Raw genomic sequence first — 22,391 nt, forward strand, 5'->3', positions numbered from 1 at the left:
GGGTCACCGACTAACACAGGCTAGCTGCTAAATTGGGACCTTAGTGGGAAGTTAATAGAAAAAAGGTAATAGAAAAATCCAGAGACAGGCTTTTTGCTCATTATTCTGGGCATATGTAATTTAGACTTATGTATGATTACTTAATATATGTGAATTAATGCACTGTGAAATATTTTTGAGAATATAATAAGCTGTAACACTACACGGGGTAGCATCCCATTAGGACAGTTTTTCTGCGATTCAGATGTATCCAGTCACAATTTCAATACACACAAGGGCTGCTGAGTAGCACTCACATCTGTCCCCATGTCTAGGGCACCAAAATAACCAAAAAACTCTCCTGTGCCCACAAAGCCCACTTCTCTCAGTGACTTCAGTGGATGCAAATCGTACTTTCTAGCACATGTATGAAGGAACAATGTTTTGAGTGCCCCTGATATTGCCTGCACTTGTAACACAGCAGCACATTTGCATAGCAACACAATTTTGCATTTATGGCAGCACAGGATAGGTAGCAAAAGCTCCACAAGGTGAACGTGTTGATACGGAGGGTTCTCCACAAAGGAAGCATGGAAGCATCTTACGAAACGTGTTAAACTTACTATTGCACAGGCAACGTACACGTGATAAGACAACTCCACATAGTTGGCCACAGGGAACAAGAAATAAATGTTATCTAGTCCAAATGTTATCTAGTACCTTTTCTTAAATATCACTGGCATTTTTAGTTTCACAATTCCTGCAACACTTGTGCACTGCACCTTAAGGTGATGGCTGATTTTACTGTTTGTCCATCAACTGTTTCTGGGAAAAAACCCAACATAGAAAAAACACTACCTGAGAACTTGTATTCTCCAGAGTGCCTTACCACACACAGCTTCATCTGCTCCATGCAGCTTCCCCAGCATAATTTTCTTCAGTTATAATTTATTCTCAAACAAAATTTGGCTTTGCAAAAAGGCTTTACGTACCTCTCCACTGTTATGGAACTAATAATCTATTTCTATGCGAGAAATGCAGCTGAAGCACAGACGCTCTACTGCCATCGGTTCAGGCAGCAGGAAAGCAAACTTATGTGCAGGCTGCGTCGTGATTTACGGGGCCCCCGCACCTCCTTCCCATGTGCCTCAGAATGCTGAGGCCCCTCCCAAACCTGCCTGGCAGCAGCATAGGGTCAAAGAGGTGTATTAGCCAGGGCACTACTGCCTGGCTAAAGGTGACCTGCTGGGGAAAAGAACCATGACTTGTGCCCTGTGTGGTTTCTCAGAAAGTGTAAGAGAGGACTGAAATACTTTTTCTCAGCTTGTTCCTAAGCGGAAAGTTCAGATCTGGTATGCTCACTTTTTCCTGCAAGATTTTACAAGGGAACAGAGAACTAATTCTCATCTCTGATCTTGTCACAAACCTAAGCAAACCATGACAGATAGGAAGTGATTTTTTTTATTCAGACTGTTTTAAATCCTCTGCTTTTCTGCCTGTTTAGTTCAAGTGTCCTTCACTCACCTGGAAGAAGTGTTTGCTTTGTTAGACTTTCAATACTGCCAGTGCCACAAGAAAAGTATCAGGAAAGTTGGAAGTTCGTATTGCTAATTTTTTTTTTTTACAAAATTTATCAACAAAACCAAAGAAAGATTAGCCTGCACGTTTTAATCCTATATAGAGCACATGCCTACTGAGTTCAGCAGACAAATATATATGTATATATGCTGCCTTCATATCTTACATAAAAGAAAGAAAAAAACCTATAAAAATCTGTTGAAGGGGCTCCTGAAGGTTTTTGGCTTTTTTTTTTTTTCTTAAAAGGCAACAAGAGGCAAAATGCTGAAATATTATGCCCAGACAATACACATGTCCTTTGGGTGGTAAAGAGGGTCACTCACAGAACTGCATTTCATGCCCACTGCCATCAGCTCCTTTGCTGACCTGGTCATGCCTTTCTCCCGTGGCTAGAGACAGCAGAATGTAGCTTAACTGGCATATGACCTAAATCAGATTTACAGACAAATCAAATCCTCATTTCCAGGGAATTTATTTCAAGGCTTACATTAAGGCAACTTGCAACCTAGGCTCAGCAGAGATAATTTTTTAAATCTTTTGATATGTTGTACTTTAAAAGGTTTACCATGTCTACAGCAGACACTGACCCCACTCAATTCTGCCAGGGAAATGGCAACACCATGATGTATTTGAGATTTTAATTCATGTCAGTACACCAAAGATATGGTATAGCATGAGAGTGATGATCACCAGCTGAAGATTTTCAATGAGAAAATACCTGTAAATTAAGGACACTATTTTCAAAATGAGTAAGGCTTCAGAAGCAGAACAATGCAGAAATCTAAAATAAATGTAATAGCACTCAATTTTAAAGAGAGTATTAGCTTTTTTGTCTTGGGTAATGGGGAAGGAAAGATGACAGATTAGAGTTGGGGAGAGGGAAATCATGCAGGCTCTGATTAATCAGAACTGTCTACCCACATTTGCCTACACAAGCAGAATTTAAACCATCAAACAAGTTTTAGTGCTAGATCTCAGAGGCTGCAGTGGAAATAATATGCCCTGACATTTTTTAGAGTTAAAGCGATACGGATGAGAGCAGCATTTTGTCACTGCAAGTCCCGTGGTCATTTGCAGAGGATGCCACAGCTCTACTTTGAGAAGAAAGAGTTAAATTACTCAGAGCTATTACATCCTGTCTGCTGCTTGGCGGGACCACATACTGTGACAGCTGCGAGCTTTACATCCTCCACAAACTGACATTTTACACACATACCGAGTGCATCACACCGTTCAGCTTGTTTTCTCTATTAGCCTTAGCAATTAAAAAGGCAGCACTTTCTCTGCTAAGAGGTGTGCCAACCCCTCTCTTTTGCCTTTATGGTTAGCAGAACTTTACCTTTTCATTTAGAAAGGTTCTCTTTTTATTACTAAGGGCATCGATACATGCTACGTGTCTTCCTTTTAAAAACAGCTTTCTTTTGTTGTGGCTGGGATTCTTTTGTTTCTTCTTCTTAATTGGGATACAGCGCAATAAATTTACATTCAGTTCAGACTACATCTGAACAAGTCCATAGTTCATTCAGATAATCAAATCTGATACAAATTTAAAATAAGGATCCATGATACACATTTATGTCATGCTGCCCATCAGTGCTTCTTCCACTGCCTTGGTACAAACAAAAATGACAAATGGAAAAGGTTAATATAGATCAGAGCTGAACCTGTATCAAAAAAATAAGGAAGTCTACATTAATGAGTCACTCCACGGCTCCATAATGATCTCTGTGATAATTATATTTTGAAGTATGCATAACAGAAACAAAGCCTTTACTGGCTTTCAGACATCTTCTGTCACTACTGAACTCCGTCTCCTTCCCTCTACATCCCCCATTTTACAGTCCCTTCCTCTGCCACTGCATTATTCCATGTTTATGGTAAATAAAGGTGAATTCCGATAGGGTTTAACAGAGAGGCGACTTGGTCTTCTGGGTACGACACTGGGCAAGTGCCTACAGATCCCCTGCCTTCCAGTCTTTCTTTCGTTCATTTGATGACTTTACCTACCTATGCCTATTATGTCTCAGAAAGCATGAGGCATGATATATCCAGGCAGTTATTTAAATGTCAGGAGAAGAAAACAGAGGTGGTCAGCTCTGCTCTTCCTCTAAATGTGTAAAGACCTTTGCAAGGGTTCCCCAATGCCTCAACCTCCTTCCTTCAGCAGGCTTTTTCTTCTCCATATTCTTCCACTTTCAGGTTAGAGGGTAACACGTTCATAATGTCTCCAAAAGAGGGGCACTTGATCTCAGAAGAGCAGAATTGCCAGGGAACACCCAGCATCCAAATTTTAAATTACAGCAGAGAATAATCTGATCATACCGACAAGCTGTGTATATGCTATCCGTCAGTTTCTGAAACTGCATATACCAAATCTTATCTCTGGACAAGAGATTCTCCACATTAGCCCTCACACAGACATGGTGTGCAGCAGTACAGCATCTCTTGACACACCAGATGGCACCGAGAGGTTGATTCCTTAATCTGTTAACCAGATGTGTCTCCAGCATGGAATTGCTAGAATTGAAGGCAAATGATACTCCATGTACCGGGGGTCTAATGCTTCAAGGGGCCCCGCTAGAAGATACTTGTGTCCTAGTGTTCTGGTCACCACTCTGCCATTAAAGGATCCCCATTATCAGATGCTGTCCTTGTCATGTAGCTTGAGACCAACTTTCTTGTGTCCACACAGAGCAAACTAAGAGGTGTGTAGGGGCCACTATGCATAACTTTGTTGCAAAAACCTACTGAGACAGAGAACCTTTCACTGGTTGTCTAAGAGCCAAACAGGTTCAGACCAAGAATCCATTTAACTCAGAAAGCTGTCTCCAACATGGGTATAAGTGACAGCTAAGGAAGAGTAATATATATTAGGGCAAGCATGTAGGATACCTGCCCCAGATATTTTGTTTACTTCCTCTCAGCACATCTGGTTTAGTTTCTACTGAAAGGAATCCAGTTTGTGCAATATGAGATCATTATGTGATGTGAGATGAGGCATATTAAGTGGGGAGGATCAGTGCAAAAACGCACTCCTGATCTGAATTAAAATGCTTGTATGAACACAGGGATAGATAAGGTAGAGGAAAAAACATCGCTTCCACCTGAACTCGTCTAAACTTCTTGAACCCGCAGCATTCTCCAGAAAGGAGTTCCACAGATCTGCTGCTGCTGCATAATTACCTGAATTATCTCCTTTTTGTTTGTTTGCACCTGGCCCCGACTAGTGCCATTTGACAACCCTTAGTTCTTACATTGGAAGAGATGGCAAACAGTCAATCCTTATTTACATGCCTCCCATGATTTAGGAGACCTCTACCTATTCCATTCCCTGCAACTCTTCTCTTTTCCAGGCTGAAAAGATATATCATGTAAAGTCTTCCTAGTATGGAAGCTGTCTGTATTATTGATCATCCTCACTGTTCTTCTCTGAACATTTACAGTGCTAACATAACCTTCCGAAATAAGGTGCTGTCAAACCATGGCTTATCCAGTAGTACGTAGTAGTATATGCTTGCTGTTTCACCCTCTATTCCTCTCCTAACAGTTTTCAACATATGGCTAACATTAAAGCTTCTTAACATTTGCCTTCTTGATCAGCACTGACCTAATGCACTCATGGAACCATCTGTCATTATCCCAAAACCGTGCTCCTGAGTGGCAACACTACAGTTTGACCCTAAAAATGAACAAGAACTTACAGTCAAGTCTGTAAAAAACTTGTAAGAGTTACGCAACGGCATCTTCTTTCCCTCCATGATCTTTTTACTTCAAGTCACAAAGAATTTTAAGCCCAGCTTTTCAAATACCTATCTGTGTATGAAGTTTGCTGTGGAAGATCTGTACTGACTGATCTGATCCAAACAATGTTACTACCGATCTGAGTGTGTACTTGGATCAGTAAAAAGCCAATCTATGACACATGTGCTTTGTTTATAGGGACCTATCCGGAATATACAGTTCTTTCAGCATATGAAGGAGGTCAGACAGAAGCAAATGCAGTTATCTGCATTCCTACTGCAGCTAAGTCTACTTAAAGGGCCACCTCTTTTAGAACTGCTATGCTACAGTGACTTGTGTGATCATGTTGCCCTGACAACCAATGGAGATCCTCTTTACAGTTAATCTAGCAGACATCTGTATTTTTGCGACAGATAGCCCTGAGTTTGATTGCTCACCACCCCTCACCTTTCCTACTCCCCCCCAATAAAGCACAGAGATTATAAAAATCAAAAGCGCATTGTACAAACCTAGAGTGTGGTTAACTGGTGTTACTGTTACGTTGCTTCCCTTCACCTCAGTTGCCTGTCTGGTACTGCTGAAGTACAGATCAGTACATGAGAGTCTGCCTCACAGTCTGGGAGTGGTTTGATTCACAAAAAAAATCAAAGAAGAAAAACTGCACACATACCTTCAGGACAGTCCACTGCTCTACAACAATTGCATCATAGCCCTGCATGGTTTTACTGTCTTCCACAGCAACATCTTCAAACAGAAATACTCCATCCATTGTCCCATGTGAAGAATCTGTGAAAACACAGTGTTACCTGTAAGCTTTATGGAAGGCACCCCATGTGTAGTGAAGCATTTGAATTTATTAGTAACAAAGTCTTCCAAGAATGTTAATAAAAAGTGCATAGACCTTCCTCTGTTAGTCCTAGCTTTATTAATAGTCTTAATAGCTATTTTAAATGAATAGGACTACTATCTCTAGCAGTTTTTAAGAGCAAACCTCACTGTCCACTGTTATTCCAGAGTTTGTCCTCAAAAACACAGATCTCCCATTTTGAGCAGGCAAAATTAATTCAGTTCTCAGTTGAGCAGTACTGCTCACCTACTTGAAGTTAGACACACGCTTTCAGGACTAAAGACCATATATTATGCCAACTTTTCAAGGGCTTTTGAAGGTACACTGGTATTAATGACTACACGCATTCATTCACACAAGTCAGAACCCTACATATGGATCAGTCATTGCAGTTACGGTGATCTAGATGGACTAAGGATGATCTGGCATATCTGAACAGTGTGAAAGAAAAGATACGTTCATAACTATTTAATCAATTTATGAAGGCATTTTGACCATCTGGTTTAGTGGCTCTCTATTCTCATTTGCATTCCCAGCATGTTCAGCCTTTTTTCAGACAACACATACTACTGAAGTTACTTGAGCAGCACTTTCTCGTCGAACTTAGCTGTATACTCTGTAATCAGCAATCACTTCCATACCCAAGAACTCAAGTTTTGTCAGCTCCATGACAGAACAGAATCAGAATAACTGAAAAAAACCAACTTATCTTTCTTTGCTACAATAAGCTAAACTATGAAGCAATAGACTCATATTTAGAAAAATTCTAAATAAGCAGTACTGTACTCTTTATGAACACAGAAAACTCCTCTCACATTGTCACGAAGTGTGTTTTTCAGCCTTTCTAGGTTAAATAATACATTTACCCCGTGTGACTGATTAAAACAAACCTTGCTCATCCCCTCCCCAAGTGTATTTTGCATGATAGCTTCTTCAAATTTTTAGGAAGACTATGTTCCTTGCATTGGTATGATGTATGTTTTTGAAATGCAACCACACATGCCAAACCGACAGATTCCCGAACTGACAGGAGAGTCTTCTGGATAAGTCTGCTTAGCTGTTTCATCAGGTCCTTCTGCTTTCCCTGGCGGATGTTACAAGGTCAAGAAATGCCAGCAGGAAGGCATCACTGCCTCCAAGGGAAAACACGTATCAAACTCAGAACCAATTTTCACAAAGGAGGTAGTGAAGAGGATTAAGAGGCTTCTTACCTCTTGCGGACACAAACTCAGTCAACATCTTCTTGATGTCATTATATGATCTAAATTCAATTTATTATCTGGAAATAATAAATTTGTTGTGGGCAAAGCCCACAACAAACCAGACTCCTACAGTTGGAGGCTTATGTCTACAAACACACTGTAGCAAGACTGTTGTTGCAGATGTCAAGCATTTGCACACCCCTTTGCTTCTATTTGCACCATCCACTACTCTCTCTTGCTGCAGTTTCAATCAAGTCAAAGTTGTAAGTGGGCAGATGCAAATACTCGTATTTAAACTGCAACAGGATTTTTTTTTTCATTTGGTTGTGAAGGAAAAAAGTTGTAAACCACTTACTAGGGACCCTCCATGGATTCTGTTGGGACACTCAAAGAAGCAGTGTGTAATTTCAAGCCGACTGTCTCCCCAGACAGGATTCCTGTAACTCCGTTTAGAATAAAGAGGGATGAAGACTCCTCACCACTACAGTGAGCCAGTATTACACATTGCTCCAAGGAGGACTAACTGGACAACAAAGCAGTAACTCCTGTCATCTAGATGAATTTTTCATCCAAGTGAGAAGAACAGATATTTTTGTTGTGAAGTAACAGATCACTAAGTAGCTGTGTTGAAGGTTAGAAAACACAGGGAGAACAAGGTTGCCACATACAAATGGGTACAAAAGTTAATTATTGATTTAACTCAGAAATGGCACTTTGTCAGACCCTACATTTCAAAGTGGGAACCAACTCAACTTCTGTGTAACGTATCACTTTCCAACACCCACACCCATACCCAAATCTATTTTAGGATGCATAACCCTTTTTTTCCAAAGCAGAGATGACAGGACAGCACCTAAGGGTGAAATCAGAAACCCATAGATCCATGCTAGACACAGACACCCACATCTTGCCAGGAAGCTTTATACAGCGTCATATACTGCTCCTGTATCATGAATTCTCTTAATGAAATTCAGTGTCGCACTGTTGGCACAACTGCAGCTTGAGCTCACCCCATGCATTTGCCAGCTAATTAATAAGCGATCAAAACACAATCAGCATGCGTGTGTTTACACTCACTCGTAAATCATCCTTTATGTTTCACTCTGCTGCGCATTCCACTCGTGCAGTTCACAGCTTCCACATATGTGAACATTATGGCACGTATGTAATGTTTTAAAAACTAATAGCTGAGCTCGTGAGACCCTACAGGCAGCAGATAAACTTGACTACACTTCCTTGTTGGATGTACCATGATTACTGTTGAACGCTACATCCAGTCAGTCTTAAGATCCATTAATTTTTTGGCCAGGAAAGAAAACTACAGAAAATAAGAAAACTGTAAGGGATGAGAAAAATGAGAAAACAATGAAGAAGAGACAGCTGCTGCATACAGCTGTCTGCTCAACAGAGTGATGCTGGTAAAAAACTGTAAGAGAAACTGGTTGGTGACACTTACAAAGATTTTCCCCCTTAACCATAACCAAGTCTCCTCTCTACCTGTTGTGCTACAATGTTCAAACTTCCATGCCACAAATGTGTGTCTGGCAATTCTTGCACCTTGGCCGTACATCCTCCCTTTTACATGTCATCTACTACTCTTCCAGAAGAAAGGGGGAGGTAAAGGAAAGAATAATTGGATCATTAATTGCTTCGCATGTGAAGCATTTGGGATGCTGAGAATAATTGGGGGAAAGGAGAAAGCAGCAGAAAGAGAGCTAACGGGATCATATTTTGGAGAAGAGGCACACATAACCCATGCTATGGTGTCAGGATCAGCAGGAATTTCAGGGAAACTCCTACACAGAGGTGTGGAAGTGCAAGGAGATGGACAGATGCACTGAGTCTACCTGCAATACCTTTATCACACAGATGCTCTAGAGTCTGCAGCAACTTAAATCTACAGTCATATGTTCTAGAGCTGGCCCACTAGGTGAGATTCACATAACCTAACATTAAATATTTATGATATAGAGGTCTACAGCTGAGTTACTCATCCAAGGCTCTCTTTACAATTGATGGAGAGAAATAAGCATTATTTCATTCAGGACCCAATTTCATAAAATCATAGAATAATTCAGATGGATGGGGACCTCAGGAGGTCTCCAGTCCAATCTCCTGCTCAAAGCAGGTTCAACACAAGTCTCGACCTGACACTGTTGCCTTTTCTACTGCCAGGGCATACTGCTGCTTCATCTTCAGCTTTGCTGCCTAGTAACATCTCCCAGGTCCTTTCCAACAGAGTTGCTACCCAGCCAGGCAGTCCCCAGCCTGGATTAGTGAAAAGGTCTCTCCCTTCCCAGAGGCAGGACATTTAGCCTCATGGAATTTCAAAAAGCTCCTGCTGGCACATTCTTCCAGCCTGCCCAGGTCCCTCTGGACAGCAGCCCAGTTCTGAAGCACAACAACCACACCCCTGAGTATGGGATCATCTGCAAATTTGAGAAAAGCAAGCCCCATTGCCTCCTCTGCACCATTGATAAGGTTGTTAAACACAGCAGGTCCCAGGATAGATCTCTGTGGTACTCCACTTGTTACTCCAGGTAGTGTGACCTATTAAGCACAACCCTCTAAGCCTAGCCATGCAACCAGTTTTTTACCTGTCTAGTTGTCCTCCCATCTAGGCTGCAGGGTCCTAACTTGGATACAAAAATATTGTGGGAGCCACTGTCAAACTTGCTTGATGAATTCACCCAAAATGACATCTACTGCTTTCCCTTCATTCACAAATCCAGTGATTTTATCACAGAAGACAATCAGTTTCATCAAGTATGATTTACTCTTGTTAAATCCATGCTGACTGTTCCCAGTCACTTTCTTCTCCTTCATGTGTCTAGAAATGTGTTCCAAGAGGACTCACTCAGTGATTCACCTGTGAATGATGTGAGGCTGACCACCCTGCAGGTCCCTGGATTGTCCTTTTGGCCTTTTTTTGCCTTTCTTAAGTGTTGGAAACCTCCCCTGATCTCCAAGACCTTTCAAAGATGACTAAGAGTGGCCTTCTTACGACATACGCCAGCTCTCCTAGCATGCTTGGATGCAGACCATTTGGTCTCAGGAACTCAAGCAATCCCTCTTTTGATCTTCACCCACTGCTGCTACTCCTGCACCTCCTTGAACCTTGCCTCTAAGCTCGGAGGTCTGGAAGACTGTGTCAGTGAAGACTAAGGCAAAGGATGCACTGAGTATCTCAGTCTTATCTAGCTCTGCTTTCACTAGATCACCCACTCTGATCTTTCTGATCTCTTTTAGATATCTGATGTAGGATGAGGTGGATCATAACAGAAATCCTACTGACTATATTGGTCTAGGCCTAGATCTCCATTGATTACAATGGCACTTTTGGGCGACAACTCATATGCAGATACCTGCAGAGCAGCTGCCTACATTTATTCAGCTGAATCTTACCTAACCTATCTACAAAGATCAGCCATCTAAAGCTTTAGATGGTGAGTTAGTCTTTCCAGCTTCCACTGTTTCTCATGCAAGGTATTTCCTGATTCTGATGCAGCTGTATTCTCTTTTGGTAATCTCTTGTTTAACAAGATTTAGCTCCTGGAACTTAGCCTGCATTAAAAAGGTCTTTAGTAATTTCAAACGTTAGTTCATTTGCAATAGGGCAGTAAGGAATGCCAATAAAACAAACCATTTTGACTTGGCTGTTTGTGGTATCATTTCCCAATCTCTACTCTTGAACTGACATAACTTCACTCTTTCTTACAGAAAAGGTTCTGAATGTAAAGGTTACAATCGCTGCTCTTCTCTGAAAATGTTCCATTACCACTGCATTTTTTATTAAGGTATCCTACTGTGCACAAAAAGCTATTTTCACTGGGTTGTATAAATATTTGATGTAGCTCAGTTGACAAAAAGCTATTTTGATGTTCTTGCTTCTGATTTACAAGAAGTATATGGGGAAAGATTTCTTACTTTACCATGACAGCTGTCCTAGTGGGCAACAATTTTCCCCTTGTTGTCTTTGAACTACAAATCCCTCTTATCTAGGAAACTAACCTTTAGGCTGCTGTTGCACTCAGTGAGGAAAACCAGCTATCTGTGGCTTTATGTGGCATGTGACCTGAATGTTGGCCTTTGCTTCATATTTATATTCCTCCCTCCTCCTGAATCTTTTCACCTTCAGTACACACAGAGAAAAATAATTCCATATGGATTATAAAAATCCCAGCCACTTCAGTGGATAAGGTGACTATAATTGGCCAAATGCATCACTGTTTCATCTCTGGCAGAGGTAGTGCGAATATAACAGAGACAATCAATCTGACCCTCTAAAAACCTGCTGACTCTCCTCTTCCAAGGAACTCACAATTTGTTTCATTAGCTTTGTCTTTAAGTAGTGTCAATGTTTTCTGGTTGGTTGGCTGGCTTTTTCTAAGTTTGAAGGCAGAAAATTCACAGACAGAATGGTAAAACAAATACAAGAATGCCAAGCATTTAAAGACCTGCAGTTCAAAACAACTAAAGATGAGCAGGCTTGTGATTACTCTGTTAAGCCATCAAAATATAACCTTAGCTTTGACTCTTCCTCCCTTCTTACTCTCACCTTCTCACACTGCTGATTGGAGACTTGCTGTTACAATAGAGAAGACCACCTGTTACACCCTCTCCATTTGCAGTGGTATTAATCTGTAGCTTGCTGCTACAGTCTCCACTTCTCACTAGAACAGGGCAAGGGTGAAGTCCTATCATCACTTTAGATCACTAGGTGGGATCAGTTTACACCTGGGACTACATGCAGAATTAGCAATGACATGAGTTGGATGAAAAACACCAGCAAGTTACTGAACCCCAAATTTAAATAACTGTTATCTGTCAACATAAGAACATTCAAGGACCAAGCAAGCTGCTGCTACTAACCTACTAGCAAAATCTGAATACATTTAACATATGGTGTAACTCTCCGTGGTTTACACATTATGATTTGCAATTGTGTTATATTTCTGTTTATAATTATCTGGTCAATAAGCAAAAAGAAAAAATTGTAATCAGTGAATTTTAAAACTCTTCTAAAGACTAATTATTAAACTGTTGTCAGAAGGAAGAAACAGATTTATGACTACTGACAATCTGGAAATCTTCACTTCATTGGGCATTCCAAGGACAAGGGGGAAAAGAAGAAGATAATAACCCTGCTTTTAAGTCTAATAAGCAAAATAATGAATTCGTACTTTAAGCCAAAGAGAAAACCAGCCCCCAGAACAAAGGAATGTGATATAACCAATTAAAGAAAGTATGCTAGTATTACCTTAATTTGGAAGAGGATTAATCAGTGAATAAGGGGACCAGCTATGAAAAGCTGGATAGGCTGACATAAAAGACTACAAAAAAGTAAGAGGCTGAGAAGCCCTCAGCCCCCCTCTTTCTTCCCTCCTCCCTACCCTGGGTTGTTTCATACTGGTTGGCGTATGAGTGAAAAAGCTGTTCCATTTCTCTGCAGCATAGGAAAATTTTAAGATTTAAATCATAAACATTTAACTGCAATTGATAGCAACTTACAGATGTTCTTAGCAAATGTTCTTCTAATAGCACGGGCATGTTCACAGCATTTTAATGTAACTGTTCTAATTAATACACTTTTAGAAACATGAAGTCTGAGCTTTTTGACTTCTAAACCTGTTCTTCCTGTAACTGTAAAATGTTAATAAAAATTATTATTAATTGTTCATCTCTAATCTAACAATCCCAAATCTGTCCACTTTTATGCAATTCATTGTCCTGTTTGCGTAGAAACTTTACTGTCATCGTTCAAGTCTACTTTATGTCTGCAGGCAGTTATCCAGCACTCCTCACTCTGGTATCCAAGTACATGAACTTCCCCCAGGCCTCTGTTATGTAAATGAACTTTAGAAGTTTAAATAACAGAAAAATACTGTGTTTAAAGCATTTTAGAGTGCACTGATAAGCACTTTTTATTAAAGAAAACACTAAGCCTGATAGAGCCAATTAGATTTGCCTCTATGAGTTGCAATTTATACACATAAAGTAAATGACCATTTGTTTTTAAGCAAGTTAACTAACAATTACAAGGCTTTCCAGGAAGCTGTGTGAAAGCATTCCATCAGCTGAACTTTAGACCTTCCTTTTTTGCTACTTGCTTGCAAAATTAGGATTGTAACTTCCTGATTGACTTTTACCAGAACTGACTCTCACTACTGTGTTTTATCATGGGTCCTGGAATTCTGACCAGCAGCAAAAAGGGAAAATGATGCTCTGGAAGCAGTTCCTCTATAATTTTGAGGCACAAACCCACTAATCTTAGCAGTGCCCAATCTATGGGTTACCACATTCCTTTTGAAGAATGCGAACCAAACCAAAATTAGGTCAAAGATTTAACCATAAACACTTTAACCATGAAGTATACTAGTCACATAATTTTCCAGTAAAATTAATCTGGCTGTAACTTCAACATTTTTATGTTCAAGTACTTCCCTTGGTTTGTTCTCATGGTCCCTCAGTTACGTCTCTCAGATCCCTGCAATGCACCAAAGTCTTCCCTTGTACAGCAGACTTGTCTTCAGAGACACCATGGTGGCCATGAGTGTAGTACAGAGTGGCTACAGTATTAAACTGGATTCAGTGCCACATTTTCACAAGATGAAAAATCTGTTTTTTAATCTTCTCTTCTTAATTTAAGACCAACATTTATGCATCACTCACATGAGCACACTAGCTAGGGTGAAACAAACATAGAAGACAATTTTGTAAAACACTGTGCCATCAAGGTGGAAAGGGTCTCTGCAAGAAACTGGGAGTAACTGACTACATGTTGGCCAGATGAAACTGGAGGGTCCTTACACTGACCTGCAATCAAACCCAAATGCAGCGTGTGGCTGGACAGCTAAGAGGAAAGCCACTCATCCATTTATGTCATCTGCTTTACAATGTTATTAGTTTAATTCATTTTACTTCGTATTAACTCTGTGTATTTCTGCAATTACAGGATCATCTCTAGTATGTTTATAAAATACAATACATGATCTGTTTCCCTTATTCAAATGCCAAAATATTTCCTGTGCTTTCATTCCATTTCACTTAAATAGGCCGATCTAAAACAAATCTGCCCCAAGCCTATATTAAAGCACCTCCCAAATGTCATCTCTTCAAAGATAATGACCTCTATTAGACGAGAAAGGAAAATAATCACAGCATAATTCTTTCTGTAATTTCCATACCATTTACCATTCCAAGGCTGAAGATGGCGTTTACCAATGAGCCTCCTTTCCTGAAGTGATCTGTCATGTGCTCCAGCCAATTTGCTTCTAAGCTGTTGACATTCTGCCCATTCCTGGAGATCCTCATAGGGATAGTCACTGTATAATACTGGCTGCATCTTTGTGGGGTTTTTGGCTTGTTGAAGAGAGCGAAGATCTCTGCTTCTACCAAAAAGTAAAAAATTAAGTAATGCAACAACCGTATCATAATATTTCAGCTAAAACAATGTGTAACCCACTGTTTAACCTTGCCTGATTACACTGTGCAACTGCAAAAAATATTTTGGGATGTGGTTATCTTCTTAATACATTTCTGCAGTGTCCAACTCAGTATGGTCCCAAAACCCAATATGGTATTTTGATTGCTGTTACAATATTTGTTACTAATAATGGATTCACTGTTGATAAGAAACTATTTAAAGACAGTAATACCTGAGTACTAATGGACAATTGCCCTACTGGAGATAATCAGTGTAAACCAAGACAGGAAAACACACTCCACAAACTGTTTTAAGTGGCAGACTGTAGCAGTCACAAAAACACTAAAATTAAGGCACAGCGTACCTTTATGTTTCTACTGAACGAATTGTTAAAAGAGCTGTGACACTGAGGACAGTTCAAATACAAAATCTTACTGCAAACCTAGGAGGAACTGCATTCTGTAGATGATGGCCGTTAAACTAAAGTATTAAATAACTTCATTTTGATAATACAATGGCATGGAACCAGCAAGTAGTAGTCTCATCTAAAGAAAATGCAATGAACCATTAACGTAGAGACTATGCTAGCTGGTTCGTTGATTTACTCTGGGTCGGAGCCAAGGTGAGACATTAACACAACAGCAAATGAATTTTGAAAGTGGAATTGTGAAGGGTCTTACAAATGAGAACAATTTCTAGACTCTGCTCCATATCTCCTCTAGTGTATCCCAGGAGCAGTTAACATAGGCTTACCATCACAAAAAAGTCATTGTTGACAGCAAAACTGAGCTTTCACAGTCCTAAAACTGGAAGCAAGTTTAAGAGCAGATACACCTTCCAAATTCTCCGAAGGGTGCAACCACCAATAAAATTACCGATAAAAAATTTTTTGGACATTATTATTTTACTTATTAATGGACATGGAAATCAATGGTAAAATTTCTATTGACTTCCAATATTGCCAAATGCCAAAAATTTTCCCCAAATAAATTAATATAAAAGGTAAAGACATTATATGAAATTAATTCATTCAATAAGCTCCTCTTGTGTCCAAGTTATTACATTTTAATCTCAAGTATTAAAGTAAAGAAAGAGATGTCAAGAGAAATGTTAAGATTGCTCTCTAACAAACATCACTGAGCAAGAAGTAGCGTGTAAATTGAAGAAGATATTAGAAGGGAGATGCTCAGAGACAGGCTGGCAGCACTTGAAGAAGACAGCAGGAAGCTCACAGTATAACCAAACACGAAAAAGAAACCTAAAGATCTCAGGCATGAACCATGATTCAAATAAGAGTAGAAAGGAATAAATTGTTAACATGAATCCTCTTGCTGTTTACCACTTCTTTAGAAAGAACAAAATTATGATAACCCTAACTCAGAAGAGCATACACAGAAAACTTCTATGATCGTTTTGATTCTGACCCCCAAAATAGGCTTATGTTGGAAATTGAGATCTTTTTGGTGTATATGAAGACATTATATTAACAATAGCAAATCACGGAACTGGAAAACCATAGGGAGATGATAATTTGGATTTGACACTGGCCTGTTGACAACATGCATTTAAAATGTGTGGGAGTCTTTCAGTGGTTGACTTGGTTTGTCACCGTTGCTGAATGTATAGTACACCAGTCCTAACCACTGTTCAAGTCACTATTGACAACAGTTTTCACCAGCGAGCCTGACTGCGCCAGCATGGACAAAGACACCTTCAGTTTGGTTCCAGGTAACACAGCACCTTTGGACATACCATTGGACTATCTATGCCTTGTTCACTGGCAAATCATTTTCAACACTGCTTAGAAGAGGCCTTTAATAAAAGGGAAAGTGAATGAGCACTACAAAATATTCAGAAAAAAAATGAAGAAGCATAAAAATAACACTTGAATAGTATACAACCTAAAATAAAGAACAAAAATAAGATTCCACAAATAGTAAAATATATTACATTTTTTTCTGAAGATTTATGTAGGGAAGAAGGAGTTCAAGAGTAGTAACTTCCTATGGCATAAGCAGGCTAACTGGAAAAAAAAAACCACCTGATGCTTTCTATCTTCATGTTCTCAAGGAAGGATGGAGAACTGGTGCCAAAGACTGAAATATATTTTCCATGGGAGTGCTGTAATAACAAAAATTCATACAAGAGTAATAAAGAAATCATCAATGTTGTACAGGCAATAGATTTAGAAAAACCCTATTATAGGTGAACTGTCACATAAAACTGCCTTCTCAGACCTTCAGTATTGGAAAGTATTTGCATAATTCACCAGTTAAAAAAACTGTATGAGAATTAAAGCCAAAAAGCACTTAGAGAAAGCAAGATAAATGAGGAAACTAAAGGTGTTTTTAAAATAAAACCTCTTATCTGGCAAATCAGCAGCTGTAACAAAATCCTGGGGCGTTACAGACAGATAGAAGTTGGACAGATTGGAGGTGATCAGCTTCACGTTATGCAGAAATATTAAGAACATACTTACTTGCAGCAAAAGATTTCCACTGTTCAGTATGGAGAAGAATAGCATCAAAAAGATGATTAAACTTGCTAGGTTAACTCTCTCAAAGACAGTGTATATAAAAAGAGAAAGAACTGGTCTGATCAGACTTGGAGATAACTGATTTAGAACTATAAAACTAATAGAGGTTTTATAATGTGTAAGATTCTAGTGTAAACCAGAACAATTTTTTCAAATAATAGCTATGCTTTGATCAAATCTGACTGCCCCCTTGCCCACCAAAAATTGAAGAAAAGTATGGTGAAAGGTTACTAGAGTGTGATACAAATTTGATGGCCAAAAGCTAACTCCACCAAAATACAACAGAAATCAAGACAAGAGTCCAAGGAGGGTACAATGCAAAGTCATTCTCAGTCGTACATACAAAATCCCCAAAGGGGTAGGATTGTTTGACTGAATCTATGTAAGACATAAAGAATAGGGATAAATTAAAGTCAAGGACAGTACCAGCTGAAAGGAACATAGATGGAATTTCCTTACATAGGTTTGTAGCTTGTAAGGAAAGCAAGCAAAACGGTAAAAGAAATGAGTGTACACACTGCTTTCTAGGATTTAAGCAAATACAGGAAAGAAAAATATTTTGAGGTTTAAACTGGAAACGGGGCAAGAATATTTTTTTCTGATGACTTCTCATTTTCTAAATTACTCTGGTCTACAACCTATTTTGAACTACAATTCCTGCTACTGAAGTAACCTCTGAGCCACAAACAACTTAAGAAGGGTACTTTGAGACCTCAGCTGAGACTTCTGGTTTTTGATGGCATAAAATGACATTTAAAAGTGGAAAGCACACCTGAGGGAGAAGTATGTCAAAGAAATAAAAGAAAGAAAACTGGTGTATGAAGAATAATCTTACAAAAAATGGGAATTGGAAGGCAAATTATGAGGACCTCCATTACCAAGAGAACTTTTATTACGAATTAGCAAACATGAGCCATTAACAAAAATAACCGCAGCTTTCCAGTAATTACAATTGTGACTGTAGCACTGACCCCAGCCTGACTATAGGATACTAGGAGACTTCAGAGTCCAGATTACATATATTCCTGCTGTTCTTGATGTGGTTTAATTTCAGCTCTCTGTTCATCTGCTACAAAGGGGTTAACTGTGATAAGGCTTTGTGACTTATTCCTTTTACTGCTGCAAAACCTTGTCAGGCAGATTAGCAGGGCTTTTCATTCAAATGGACAAAAAGGATACACAGATCAAGAGCTCTCAGGGTATCACAACAAATACAGAAATGAACCAATTCAGCTGAGCAGCAGACAAAAGTAAGTCTTCAGACTCAGGCATATAAACGGGCCATGACAAAGTTGCACCCGCTTGTATCATCTCTTCATTTGCCATCTGACTTAGCTCAGTTGTTGTGAACTGTGTACCCATGCTGAAATCGGGTTAAGTGGCTCATTTGGTGCATCTTTTCTTCGCTATTACAGTGGTAAGGTCCTACCCACATCCCCATCCCCCAAAGGAGCTGGGAACGTAATTGAAGCAATTTTAACTTGGCTTTTATGTATGAGAGGTCAATACAATACTTACTGCCAGTAAGTGGTTTTAAGCATCGTGCTGGTGTTTCATTCTCCCCAAGTCCATTCGGCTTGTCTGCTGCTTCTGTTACATTTGGGTTTGCATGCTGAAACTGTTCGTCGTTTCCTTTTGCAGACTTTTGATTCAGCTCTTCAGTAGCCTGTCCTTCACATCTCCAGCCCTCCCTGGATGCTGCACATTGGTCAGCACTTTCCTCACTCGGTGCTGGAGTACTGCATCCATTAATGCCATCTCTTTTCTCGCCATCCAGTGAAGCATGATCCTCGGGGTAATTTAAAACATTTTTATTATCTCTTGATTGCACAGAGTTGTTACTGGCGGGTGTCAGGGAGGCGCTGACAAGACAGTTCTTTTGGGAATGGTACTGAGGTATAATTCCAACAAATTTCAAGCCTTGACTTGCAGCATCTTGAATCTACAAGTCAAAGAAGATTGGATTTTTAACTGTCAAGCTGTCTTAGCTGAACAGAAATACAGAAAATAACACCCTTCAAGGCAGCTAGCATGTCATTTTGCTACTTCTGTCCACTGTAACAGGAAATTGTCATGTTACATTTACATAAAAAGTTACATTCTAGAGAAGCAGGATGAAAAGCTCCCTAAACTGTCTGAAATAATGTGAAAGTGAGGGGAAAAAAAAGAAAAAAGATTAAAAAAAAATCAAAAAACAAAACTGAGAAAATGCCTATACATTTCTTCACAAGTGATAAGTATCTGTTTGAAAAGTTTATTTATGCAAATTACAGAAGTGGTATTACGCACACAAAGTTTTAGTATCAACCTTATGAAGTCAGGGACTTAATATTATATCTTTTGCTGTATTAGGTGCACGATTATGACATTTATGCAAGGCAATGGTTATTCATTCTCTCTGTTATATGCAACGTTATAACAACAGTTGTTGTTTTTCCTAGTTTGGATTGAGACACAAATGGCAAGCTTCCATATAATGAGTACATAAAAGCAAAGCTATTTTAATAAATCGCTTTTGGGAAGATACAAAACTCGGAATAGAAAAAGGCATTGTGAGATAAGCAAAGAAGAATAACAGAAACTAAGGGATGCTATTACTAATCCTTTACCATTTAGGTAAAGGAGGAAAATGAAGGAATCAAATCACAAAAGATCCTAAGAAAAAAGCATTGCGCTAGTAGTAATGACAATCCGATAAAACTGGAATTAGCTAAGAAAGTCTTGAGACGAAGCAGAAAGAGAAATGTCTTTTAGGCAGACTCAGCACTATGGATGTACCATCCATTCGAGACACCAGCCTCACACTCCTTCAAACTCAGGAGAAGCTGCAGTGAGAGCCAGACTTCTGTGAAAACATTAGTGTCTGCTGAGTCATTTATGAAAATCACCCACCGAAAAGGAAAGGTTTCCATATAATGTATAACTCTTCATATAATGAAAAGTCTAAACAGACATAAATATTTCAGAAAGAAATGCCTTGAGAATGGAGAAATAATTTCACTTTCTCTGCATACCATGTAATTCCAGAAAGTTAAAGTGTCTTAGTTATTCTCCAAGGCTCAATTTAGTATGAACTTATGTGAAACAGTTCAGGCCTTTTTTTTCAATAGCAAGTAAATAGGAAGAATTTTGTACCTTTTTTTTTTTTTTTTAAATTTAAGAGGAAGCTCATTTCTGCATCTTCCCTACCCAGAATTCATTTTTTTTTAAATGAATCATCTACTTCCTGGAAATGTGTTACTGTTCTGAACACACAAACCTACAGGTGATACCTGATCAACAACAAGAACTTCCTCTTTCAAACCACTATTATATTTTCCATGTTAAATTAACTCCGGATTCCGTGATCACAGGAACTGAAACAGAGCTCTCCAGGAAAGAAGCAAACAGTCTTCACAAGTGTTTAGCTTGGTGAACATGGGACACTGACTGAACTAAAGCTCATTGCTAAAGAGGACAATAACCTCCAAATAAAAATAATACTAGCAGTATCCTGATCAAACAAATATCTGTCTACAAAGAAAGTTAGCATGTAACTAGCTTGCTCAGAAAGGTTTACGTGAATGTCAATGATAGGTGCAGTCATAATCTGCTTAACAGTCCTCACTCCCTGTTGTAACTTTACAAATACCTTTTTATACAGTCAATGATAGAGTTACAAATTCATTTCATTTCTTACCACTAATCTACAGACACACCACTACATTTGTTTAGTAGGTTGCAGGGCAGTTAATTATAGAAATTTAACTAGTATGAAACTGTTAAGAGTTTGAGGGTAGTACATATGTAGTAATTTTATTGGTCCTGGTCAGTAAAGACTGCTTGTCAATCTATACCAGACTCTCCCACGCTGTGATTTGGATGAGAACAGCTTTCGCCGATACTGTAGCAATGTTTTAGAGTCTTGGCTCACTCAAAAAAATGTATTTGATCTAAGGAACACCTGATGCTGAGGTTTTTCTTCTGAAGCTTTTGTTCTCAGAATGGAAATAGGAGGAACTAAGGCTTGAATGATAGTCTAAGCCATATTAGCCTAATAGTTTAGCAGAAAGATTGGAAAAAGAAAATGTATCTTCAAGGCCCTTTCCCAACAAGTTAATCAGCAGTATACAGAATACAAAATCTTATTTAAACCTGTATTTCAAATTTTCCCAATTACATAACGGAGAACCAAGCATCTCATTATTTTCAATAAAGCAAATTTAGCAGGAAATGTTACATCAACAGCGCAATGTAAGCTTCAGAACAGCAAAGTCATGTATCGGTAGACGTACACAGCCTTTCCTTCCAACTTTCCACAAAACCATGAAGAGGGTAGCTCTCATCATAAATGAAGTATAAAGCCTGAACATTTCCAAACTACAAAGACAATTTGACTTTTCAGCATACTGTTGAGAGCTTAAATAGTACAGAATTTTAGTTGCCTTCACATCCAGAATGAATTATGTCATACAGTATACATTCACATTTCCTGTTTCCTGTGTCTGAAATATTTAATATTTGAATAATAAAAACCAAAACCCCAGACTTAAACAACAAGCGCAAACCTCAGCACCTGGACAGGTCATGCCCAGGAGCTACACAGGGCAGAAGGGCTGTTTCTACCAGCCACCTGTGGGTTTTGGACCCTTTGAGGCATCCTGTGCTGGTACACAGAACAGGTAGATATGTCTGTTCCAGCCTTTTGGGAAAGTATCTTAGCAGATGCGGTGTTGCGAATCAGTACGAGGGCAATGCATGGGAGAAAGCAGGGGTAAAGCTGAACTGAATGGGAAGAACATGATGCTACTCTGACAGGGTCACCCAGAACATATTCCAGATCGCATAAATACTTGTCTTTATGCTCCAGTTTACAGTACTCACAAAGAGTAATAACAAAGGTCCTTGTCATACTACGTTGTATGACTAAATGAGAGGGGAAAAAAGCATAAAAAGCAGGATAACTGCATCTCTACCACTTACCACATCAGAAAAAAAGCTAGATTAAAAATGCCCTTACATTAGGTGATCCATGCTAATTTCAATTGTTTTACTGACCTTTTTTGTATTTTAAATATGCTATATACTTGCTCTTTACATCTT

The 22,391-nt window shown here is 39.1% G+C and overlaps 1 protein-coding gene across 1 annotated transcript in view; it reads right to left on the reverse strand.

The window, feature by feature from the left end:
• RFTN1 (raftlin, lipid raft linker 1) overlaps positions 1-22,391 on the reverse strand; it is a 97,308-nt gene that overhangs the window by 11,669 nt on the left and 63,248 nt on the right. The window contains exons 5-7 of the mRNA XM_059818858.1: positions 18,828-19,251; positions 14,535-14,738; positions 5,969-6,084 (exon numbers count right to left, since the gene is read on the reverse strand). Coding sequence (XP_059674841.1) covers positions 5,969-6,084; positions 14,535-14,738; positions 18,828-19,251 — 744 coding nt within the window. The remainder of the gene's footprint in view (positions 1-5,968; positions 6,085-14,534; positions 14,739-18,827; positions 19,252-22,391) is intronic.

Source organism: Gavia stellata, chromosome 6 (genome assembly GCF_030936135.1).
Source record: "Gavia stellata isolate bGavSte3 chromosome 6, bGavSte3.hap2, whole genome shotgun sequence".
Taxonomy (NCBI): Eukaryota; Metazoa; Chordata; class Aves; order Gaviiformes; family Gaviidae; genus Gavia; species Gavia stellata.